This window comes from Prinia subflava, chromosome 11, assembly GCF_021018805.1.
Source record: "Prinia subflava isolate CZ2003 ecotype Zambia chromosome 11, Cam_Psub_1.2, whole genome shotgun sequence".
Classification (NCBI taxonomy): domain Eukaryota; kingdom Metazoa; phylum Chordata; class Aves; order Passeriformes; family Cisticolidae; genus Prinia; species Prinia subflava.
The window spans coordinates 1,300,742-1,311,371 of NC_086257.1; the positions used below are offsets into that span (position 1 = coordinate 1,300,742).

At 38.9% G+C, this 10,630-nt stretch overlaps 1 protein-coding gene across 1 annotated transcript in view; it reads left to right on the plus strand.

The window, feature by feature from the left end:
• CAB39 (calcium binding protein 39) overlaps window positions 1-9,842 on the plus strand; it is a 42,192-nt gene extending 32,350 nt beyond the window's left edge. Inside the window, exons 4-9 of the mRNA XM_063408154.1 lie at window positions 590-708; window positions 2,619-2,787; window positions 3,494-3,553; window positions 5,626-5,691; window positions 6,509-6,652; window positions 7,440-9,842. Coding sequence (XP_063264224.1) covers window positions 590-708; window positions 2,619-2,787; window positions 3,494-3,553; window positions 5,626-5,691; window positions 6,509-6,652; window positions 7,440-7,628 — 747 coding nt within the window. The 3' untranslated portion in view covers window positions 7,629-9,842. The remainder of the gene's footprint in view (window positions 1-589; window positions 709-2,618; window positions 2,788-3,493; window positions 3,554-5,625; window positions 5,692-6,508; window positions 6,653-7,439) is intronic.
• Window positions 9,843-10,630: the final 788 nt, after the last annotated feature.

Sequence of the window (10,630 nt, forward strand, 5' to 3'; positions counted from 1 at the left end):
TGAATTCCAGCATCCTGGTCTTATTTATACTTCTTTTGTGCCTTGAAAAATGTGAGACTTGCATTTTAGGTCAGTGGATGATTTCTGTGTGTATTATTCATTTGTTTATTTGTTCCACTTTCATAAGTTGCAGTTCTAAGTTGGATGTTAACACTGCAGTTGGAAATGCTCTGCACACTCTTATTGGTGGCACTGTGTGTCCCTAGACCAGGTGAGAGGATAATGGAATGTTGAAGAAATACACTTCCAGGCCAGAGCACAGTTAAAAACTGTTATGCTGTTAGCAGTATCAAATAAGTCCAGGAGATTGATGCCACATGGAAATGTCTGATGAAACATCAACTGGCTTTACTTCTGAAAGTAAATTGCCCATGATCTGGCTGCAGTGTGATGCCATGTTTTGAGTGCTTTGGCATATTTGAATTGGGCATAAAGAAAGGGAATATTGAATCTGTTCAAGATCAGAGTATAGAGGCTGCCTGAACAGCAGAACCCCCCAGTACGGCTGCATGAGGTGATGATAATGTTTAATTGGTAACTTGCCTGTGGACTTCAGTATTCTGTGTTGAACTGCTGCTGTTTTTGACAGGGCAAGAAAGATGTTGCGCAAATTTTCAACAACATTCTCAGAAGACAAATTGGTACAAGAACTCCCACAGTTGAATACATCTGCACTCAACAGAATATCTTATTCATGCTATTAAAAGGGTATGTGCACTCTGAAGCATAAATGTGCTTTTACATGAAATAAAGGCTTTTTAAATGCATGGAGAAGCAGTGAGTTCTGACATGTTTGTTCTTCCTTTGCAATATGCTTTTATTTTCTTGTATTTTCTTTTTCCTTGGTTTTGGGGTCTGTAATTCCCCTAAGTAAAGGAAAATTTGGGAAATAGAACACCAACCATCTACTGTTGCCTGAAATGTCACTGAAAATTGAGAGCTGTTAGTACTCTGAAATACTCTTTACTGAGCTAATAAGATGTCTTCCTTTCAGTATACTATTAAGCCTTTTTAGACTATTCTCTTGTGAACTTACTCATCAAGAGCTGAAGACTGTTCTTTTTCCTTTTGACCACAGTAATTTCCAGTTTGCTGGCCTATCTTAGACTTCTTATTCATAGTGATTTATATTGCTCTATTGACACAAACACACCCACATAAACCTGACCAAAAAAGAATGATTTGAGGCATATTGTGCATGCCAGATGACTGTTTCTTCCTCTCTTCTTGTAATATCTGATGTGCTGGATATTGGAGAGTCATGCCATACTGAATACATGTAGAGCTGCAGCTCTCAAATAAGAAAGCGGAAAATAATTGCTTGCATTTCTAGTGACATTAATTAAGAAAGTTCTGAAAATTGCAACTCCACCGTGTTATTTTGGGACAGACAGGCTCATCAAACATTAACAAACAATTTTTTAAAATACAGCTATTTATAATTCTGGCTACAGCTGCGGGGTAAGCTTGCTGCAGTTGAAGAGTACTTATTCCACCTACTGGGATAACTCAAGGGTGCATGAAAGGGCCACTCATCTCAGTGGGATATTTGCCTGTTGGTAGCATGAATTGCCTGTAATGTCATTTAAATGTCAGAGGGACAAATAAAATATTAATTGTGGCATAACGCAAAAAGTATTATTGATTCAGTGCTTCTTCAAAATAATTTACAAAAGAAGGCAAAGATATGTGAGGTGCAGAGAGATAAAACTGCTTTTTCAGCGTGTTCTCATTGGTAATTGTTGAATGAGGGTTGCAGCTCATTGGTGCTCACTTTTAGCCTGTGTTGTCACTCTTCAGAGAGCTTTATTCTCACAAGAGTTATTGAAACTCACGTAAGTGAGGATGTTTGAAACGAGACAGATTTATGTAAATTTAAACTCTGGCATGAACTGTAAAAAGTTCAGAAGATTTCAAATCTCCACGACAGGTTGAATGGGAGAGTATTGCAGGATTTAATGAAAATTATTTCAGGTTTTTTGTAGGGTAATATAATTAATGCTCAGTATGCATAATGCTATCTTTCTCCTGAAATTTTGGGGAATTTCAGTTACCGTCCAGTGGTTTAGGAAGGAGGATTCTGGAGGTGTAAGGCCGGAAGACATGTGAGAGGCTGTGACTGCTCCAGAAGCTGGAACCCCATGATGTGCAGCACAGCCAGTGAAGCTGAAAAATGGTTATATGAAAGAAGAGATCTGAAACTATGTCCAGTATCGTTAACCCCTCATCCTCAGATGGAAAATTTTATGTAAATTGCTGTTGTGTTTAAGTGATCAGCTTTCAAGGCAAATTGTTTACTGCTTTTCCAGATGTCTGCAATCCCACCAATAGGGAACAAGAAAGCTGATCTTGAGAGCAAAGAAAGTATTTTTATTTAGTCTTATTTCCTAGTTTGTGAAAATCCTTTGAATTGGCTGTAATTGTAACTGGCAGCTATTTCAGCAGTATTTTGTAGCAATATTTAAAAATCAAGTTTAATGCAGGAATAAGTACCTCTAATTTTTATGGGTTTGTTTATTTGATAGTACTGAACACTGTAATTAGCAATGTGGTTCTGCAGTGCTAATTTGTGAAAGTTTATAACTTTATAAATAATCTTTATTGGGTTTTTTCCATAGGTACGAATCTCCAGAAATTGCTCTAAATTGTGGGATAATGCTTAGAGAATGCATCCGGCATGAACCACTAGCTAAAATCATCTTGTGGTCAGAACAATTCTACGACTTCTTCAGATATGTGGAGATGTCAACGTTTGACATCGCTTCGGACGCGTTTGCCACGTTCAAGGTAAATCCCTCACAACCTTGGAATTGTTACTTCTGTACTTGTCTGCTTTGTGAGCCCACTGCTGTGTGTGATGTTCTTGGCAAAACAAGCCTTGGGAGAGGGGGAGAAAACAGGTGTGATGCAGACGGGGAACCTGGGCACTGTTCTTGTTTCTCAGAATGCAAGCCACACCTGTAAATACATATTTTATATTTGCTCCCCAGCATTTTGTGCTGGAGAGTAAGCTGTATCATGCATTATCTGAATGCAGTTGTGTTGCCATGCCAGGGGCTTTAAATCTGTGTCTGCAGCTCCTCCTGAGAATGTTTGATGCTGTTGCTTTGTCTGGGGAGATTCTTTGTGGACCGGTTTTTGTGTCCCTAAAACAATGAGTTATGGGGACAACAAGCAGAATATTAATCAATATTAAATAGTGGGTCTTAACCTCAGTTGTATGTAGCTGTGTGCAGAGTATAGCCTTGATCCATGAACAGCACTCTGCAGAGATAATTTCACAGGCTGTTTCTCTATGAATTAAAGTAACTCATCACATCTTTCCTAAGTGATGCCATGATGCTGAGCAGTGTCCAGGTAATTGCATTCATGTCCTAAAGTAGTGTATTTAATGAAATAGCAGAATTTTGCATTAAATGTCTTATGTGTGTGAGAATGCCTTCATACTGTTTAAATCTCTTTAGTGACAGTACTGGGTTTTGCTTTTTTACAGGATTTGCTTACAAGACACAAGTTGTTAAGTGCAGAATTTTTGGAACAACATTACGATAGGGTGAGCAGACACCTTTTCATACTTAGAGCTCTCTGGTGCTGTGTATCTTATTTGAAGAAATCAGTGGGTTTATTCCTTGTTTAGCTCTGATTTTGGGGATTTCCACGCAATATTATATTAATTGAACTTAGGGTTCAGTTTCACCCCCTAATGCTAAAACAAATAGTGTTAGAGAGTTTCATTTATCCTGACATTTTCAGCTACGTGACTTCAGTCCTTTTGCCTTTCAACAAGTTATTCAGAACTAGTTCCACAAAGATATTTAAGTGTTTAAATCTTACTCTGATTAAAACTTCCAGACTTTCCAGGCAGTTAAAAAAACCAAACAAAAACCAACAAATAAACTTGGAGTCACATTGATTTCTTAAAGGTTTGTCTCCAGGCATGTTCACTAAATCACAAATATCTCCTCTGAGTGACTCAGCTTTAAATAGGAGACAACAGTTGTTATTCCCTTTTTAACTATTTGCTTTAGCCCTGTAATATCTACTGAATAATGCTTTGGGCACTGTTTGGGAACCAATTAAGAGACTCTGAGAAATTAGATGTGTAGAGTTGATACTTAGCTACCTCTGCATCTACTTCAGAGCAAAGTTCTTCTTGCTGTGAAGTCGTATCTGAAACATTAAGAGATTTTGATCAATGTATTTCTAAAAAAAGTAGCAGTGAAACTGTATTTAACAGTGTTACAGCTATGAAACATAGACTACTCATGAATAGTAAAACTTGACAATATTAAAGAAACTAGAGAGTGTGCAAAGTAAATGTTTATTTTAGTCCTTCATCATCACGTTTTGACTCACTGAATGATAACTCCAGTTGGTCACTTTGGCGTTTGTTAAAACCCTGCACAAATTTACAAATTAGTTTGATCTGGTGAGTGCAAGACATCCAAGTCTTAACTGAATGTGGTCCTGTGGGAGCCAGGCCTGGCTTCTCCTGCAGAGGGAGCCCGTGCCGTGTTCCAGGATGTCCCTGGGAATCCGGGAGCTGCGGAGCAGTGCCCGGGCAGGAGCTGTCCCCTGGAACATCCCCTCGTCCCAGCCCTGCAGGAGCTGTCCCCTGGAACGTCCCCTCATCCCAGCCCTGCAGGAGCTGTCCCCTGGAATGTCCCCTCATCCCAGCCCTGCAGGAGCTGTCCCCTGGAACATCCCCTCATCCCAGCCCTGCAGGAGCTGTCCCCTGGAACGTCCCCTCGTCCCAGCCCTGCAGGAGCTGTCCCCTGGAACATCCCCTCATCCCAGCCCTGCAGGAGCTGTCCCCTGGAACATCCCCTCATCCCAGCCCTGCAGGAGCTGTCCCCTGGAACATCCCCTCATCCCAGCCCTGCAGGAGCTGTCCCCTGGAACGTCCCCTCGTCCCAGCCCTGCAGGAGCTGTCCCCTGGAACGTCCCCTCATCCCAGCCCTGCAGGAGCTGTCCCCTGGAACATCCCCTCATCCCAGCCTGGGCAGGAGCTGTCCCCTGGCATGTCCCCTCATCCCAGCCCTGCAGGAGCTGTCCCCTGGAACATCCCCTCATCCCAGCCCTGCAGGAGCTGTCCCCTGGCATGTCCCCTCATCCCAGCCCTGCAGGAGCTGTCCCCTGGAACGTCCCCTCGTCCCAGCCTGGGCAGGAGCTGTCCCCTGGAACATCCCCTCATCCCAGCCCTGCAGGAGCTGTCCCCTGGAACGTCCCCTCGTCCCAGCCCTGCCGTGGGTGCCAGCAGCACACTGCTTACAGCCCCTTCCAGCCTGGCCTGGGACACCTCAGGGATGGGGCAGCCACAGCTTCTCTGGGCAGCCTATTTCTGTAAGAAATAATGAGGAGACTCCTTCTACTACCCTGTAATCTAAACATTAAAGTCTCTTGAAAGAGGAAATACATATTTTTAAAGCATATTCAATGTTTAGCTTTGTATACACTTTAAAAGTGTAAGTAGTGACAGTGTAGTGATTTACAGGAATCTACTGACATTTCAGATTTAGTTTGGTTTTGTTAGGGATTTGCCTCTTCACTTTGTTGCAGCAGTTTGGAAGAAGATTCTTGTGACACTTGAAAAAGTCCTAACCCTTCTCTTTATTCTGTGTTTAGTTCTTCAGTGAGTATGAGAAGTTACTTCATTCAGAAAATTATGTGACAAAGAGACAGTCACTTAAGGTAAGGCAATTCTATTTTCTTCTTAAATGCAAAGAGATTCCCTTTATTTTCAAGGTGAGCTAACTTTATTTGAAATGCCTTCTGTAACTGCCTTGAATAGTATTTATTTTAATTCTTGGGATCAGCTACTATTTTTTAGTCTAATTCTTGCATTATTTAGTGTCCAGCACAGACCAAAGTAATTTCTCTCCCCATGAAGAAATGGCTCCTCAAGTTTCTTTATTTTTGTTGATTTTTCCCCTTCAACAAGTCTGGTTACATTTAAATAATTTAACAAAGATTCATGTGATGTGCCTAAAGCAATACTGATCTTACATTCAAGTAGATAAGAAATAGTGAACATAAATGTAATACAGAGCTTGCAGCAAAGGTGATCCTTGTGGGGAAAATCCTTTTAAACTCTTTAAGTAGCAAAAGTGTCAGTATTTCATTTGATGTATTAACCTGTTTTATTAGGGGTTTGGGGGTTTTTTAAGGCATTCTTTCTATGCTGAATAGCTTCTCTATAAGTGAAAAAATGATGAAGTCATGGGGAAAAAATGAAAGACTTCTCTTTCCAATTCATAACAAGGGGGAACAAGTGTGATTTCTCACTTTCTGAGGAAAAGAAGAAACTGTGTTGTTGAAATAAGGGGAAATGCACCTGCACTGTGAAATTTAGGGCACTTAGTTCTGCTGTTTGTTTATCTATTGACCACTGGTACTGCATTCACAGAGCACTACACCTCTTCAGGGGGTTTGAAAGCATTTATAAACAAATTGATTCTCATGTGCAGTGTTAGTGTTTTTTTCATTTGGGCTTCTTTTCTGCCTTCAGCTTCTTGGTGAATTGTTACTGGACAGACACAACTTCACAATTATGACAAAGTACATCAGTAAACCTGAAAATCTCAAACTAATGATGAACCTTCTACGAGACAAGAGTCGTAACATTCAGTTTGAGGCCTTCCATGTGTTCAAGGTATGTTACAAAACCCCACCATGAAGGAATCTGACCAGAAGTTGTTAACTGAACTGCTTAGTTAGCTGAGCCTGCATGGAGCTTATCTTAATGTCTGCTAAGGGATTAAATAAAGGGAGCGCTGATGTTTGCTTTTTAATGATTCATCTTTACAAATAGATATATTGGTTATCTTTTGAAAACTGTTTAGAAACCACTTAGGGACTTCCATGTGATTGTCAGAGTAACATCTCTTAGAAACATTTGGAATTAAATGCAGTAAGATAAGGAGGAATGCATGATTCCATTTAAATCATGAGGTTCAAAAGTGGTTTTATCACACTGCATGATCTCTGAAGGATGGCAGTATTTCAGTCAGGTCTCCTGAATTGTAATTTGAACATTATAACAGATGACTTCTGACTTTGCAGCTGAGAGTTATAACGTGAAGTCTAAAACTTGGCAGTGAAGTGTGGGATACCCCTCAGATGCTGCACATGATATGAAACCATGCATTTGCTATAGAATTTAACCATAAAGTGTCTTCAGTGGTTTCTGCAGAGGCTGCTGTGGCTAGTCACCTCCCACAGACTAAATTTACTTGGGTACTGCTTTCAGCTTAAGTCCTGATTAAAAAAATCCAATTTTATTTAAAAACTTACATTTACCCCATTATTCTTTTCTGTGGGATACTGGAATAGTTAAAACATGCTTTTAATTTATCACCATCAGTATTTTGTTAGATAATTTTTTTAACTTAACCTTCTGTTTCTCGCTGTTGTGCTCAATGCCTTTTATTTTCTTGCAGGTGTTTGTAGCCAATCCTAACAAGACACAGCCTATATTAGACATCCTTCTAAAGAACCAGACCAAACTTATTGAGTTCCTCAGCAAGTTTCAGAATGACAGGACCGAGGATGAACAATTTAATGACGAGAAGACCTATTTAGTTAAACAGATCAGGGATTTGAAGAGACCAGCGCAGCAAGAAGCTTAAACTCCAATAAACCTTTAAAATATTAAACCCAAATTCAGCATTTGCTGTTAGATATTCAGCATCAGGCACTCTTATCGATTCATGAGGAACATTACTGCTAATCTGCTGTTCAGTGAACGGTTTTTGTTTTTCTCTTTTCATTTTTAGTCCAAGTTGAGAAACATAGCTGCTGCTTTCTTGCACAATGTGGACTTTCTTGATATTTGTGTCATTTCAGAATTCAAAGACACTGCTTGTTTTAGGAGTCCTGAAAAGAAAGATTCTAGGTTCGTGAAAGCAAACATATAGATACTAGTTTGGTCTAGGAGAGAAGGTATTCATGTAGTTAAGTAACAGGTTGCATGCTTGCAAATCTGAATAAATCTGTATGTTTGCACTTACCTTGTTTGAGATAATGAGCACAATGTGACCTGTGCATACCTGGCACCATAGTATAAGATTATATGCCTTGATTTAAAAAAAAAATGTGCAGTGCTTTATTTGTAATCAAAGGGGAAATGTATCTAAGATGTGAGCTTATTGGGATAAACAGTTGTCTTGCAAATAAACTGATACTGAAACTTAGCAACCTTTAAAAGAGTGAAATCTCAAGGTTCATAAGGAAAATGTATATATGCCTTTCACTGCTTTATAGATTTTTTTTCGACATGATTTGATTTTTCTGAGACTTGACTTGTAAACTTGGAAATATGTTCTAAGGGTTTTTGTTAATTTTACTTTAAAGGTATTTCAGACAGTAGACCTAGCAGTGACATTTTGCATTTCATTTCAACAATGCTTGCTGGTTTCTTTTGTATATAACTCCTAGGCTGCTCATTTCTTTAAAATATGATTTAATTTGTACAGCAGAGGAATGTTATTGTATTAGTCTGTAACTATTACCTAATATTGAGTTTTGCAAAATGAATGCTCATATGTAATTGAATACTTCAGATCACATGGAAATGCTGATTTAACAATCTTAAATACTGCAGCATTTAAAAGGAAACAAAAACCCAAACCCCAACAAATTCTTTGTATTCACTTATCTGATGAGGTGCCATCAATTAAGGTAGGCTGAAACAGAGAACTGGAACCCTTTCTACTACATTCTTACCAGATAATATTGGCCTTATTTAATTAAACCAGCGTTGTGCTCACCAGCTCTGCAAATGGCAAGGATTATGCTAAATTAATATTGATTCCTCTGACTTCTGGAGAGCCTGCAGTGCATCAGTTCTTACAGTAAATAACTCAGTACAGTACTTGTGTGAGTGACTTAATCCCCTCTGACCTCAAGAAACAATTTCATAGGTGTCCTAGGATAACAAAATGATCTAATTTTTTGTTGATTTTGTTCTTTAATGCTGCAAACTATCAGTATTTATAAAAACAGAAAACCCAACTGATTTTGCACCATGTTTTTGTTACTGTGACCATACAAAAGGAATCTACTAAATATATCTAAATGATGTTATTAAAATTGTATGTATCCATCATATAGTAACGCTAAGATCACAGCCAAGCAAAAACTCGTGGATTGGGGTCTGAAAGTTCAATTCTGCATGACTGAATGATTGCAAATGCTACAGAAAATGTTCGTTGCTTCCTGTCCTCTTCCCCTTTGAAATATTTCGCAATCAGTGACGTTTGAGCTGATTTGAAAGCCTTCACAAGGGAAATCCAAGAGCTCCAAAAAATCGAGTGTTTTCACTTGGTTGGTTAAAACTGCTCTTAACATTAAAATTGGTCTTTTAAGGTTCTTAATGTGTCCTTTGCAAACAGAATCATTTTGCTTACAGGAAAGAAAATAGCTGACTCTTCCAGAGATGCCAGGCAGAGCTGGCACTGAGGTGGTGTTGTAGTTCAGTACTAACAGTCTGTTATATTTTGGTTTATCATAGCTTAGTGGAGGAAAACTTTATTTGCCAAGTTACTCACCATAACATGTAAGGCTTCCTCTTTAGAAAGATGTAGATGTGCTAAAGATTTCTATGTGTAAAGAATTGAAAACATTTGGACTGGGATAGAGGTTTCTCTATATTAGGCCTTGGAATCAATGGCTATGGTGACTTTTTTAATATGTGGAAACATTTGAATGTTGGCTTTCAAAAAGAAGTTGTATTTAAATTAAAGCTCCTTCGATGTGCTGTTCATATTAAAAAACTTGTTCTGGAAGTGGTTTCTTATCTGCTTGAAGGCTTAAGGGTATTACTAAAACATATTTAAATGCAAGCAGGTTTTTCTTTGGCTTTTTTTTTTCTTTTTTTCTTTTTTTTTTTTCTTTTTTCTTTTTTTTTTTTTAATAAGAGATGTATACAATTGTAATTCTATTTCCATGGTAGCATTTCATTTCTCCTGAGGAAAATGCATTTCGTATCCAAAAAATCTGGCTGGCCCCATAATTTAAATTCAAATAAAATTTTGAAGAAAGATGTGTGTTCTTTACTGTGTTACTGAAGAGGATCAGTTTCTTGTGGATGTGTATCAGGTCTCCCTTTTTGCCTTAGAGTGGCTTAACTTTCTCCCTTTTAAATATGAAGTCATTTTAAATCATGAAAAACTCTGGCTTGCACAAACATTTTTCAAGAATTACGACAAAGTGCTGTATTAAAGAGGCGATCAATTTTAATTAATTGTTGGTAGCCTCCCTTGCCCTTTGTATTATTATTGCTGATTCTATTTCTTTTTGGCATGACCAAGGGCAAAGAGGAGATGCTATTTCCTGCCTTGTGGCTGGAGGCAGGACCTGATAGGGTTGGTTGATGAATTTTTGGCCCTTCACGTCTCTCTGATTTTCAGGAGCTGAGTCTGTGACTGCTCACCGGGGTCTCTGGAGCTGCTGTCACAGGTAACACCCCAGCTGATGCAGTGTTGCAAACATCAGGAGAGTGTTCTCTTTTAAACAACATTCAGGAGCTTTTGATGCAGATTCCGGAGATGGTTTTGTTCAGCAGCATGACTGTTCAAAAAGTTGCCCTTCAAGAACATAATTACTTTGCAGACAGAAATATTTGGTCTTT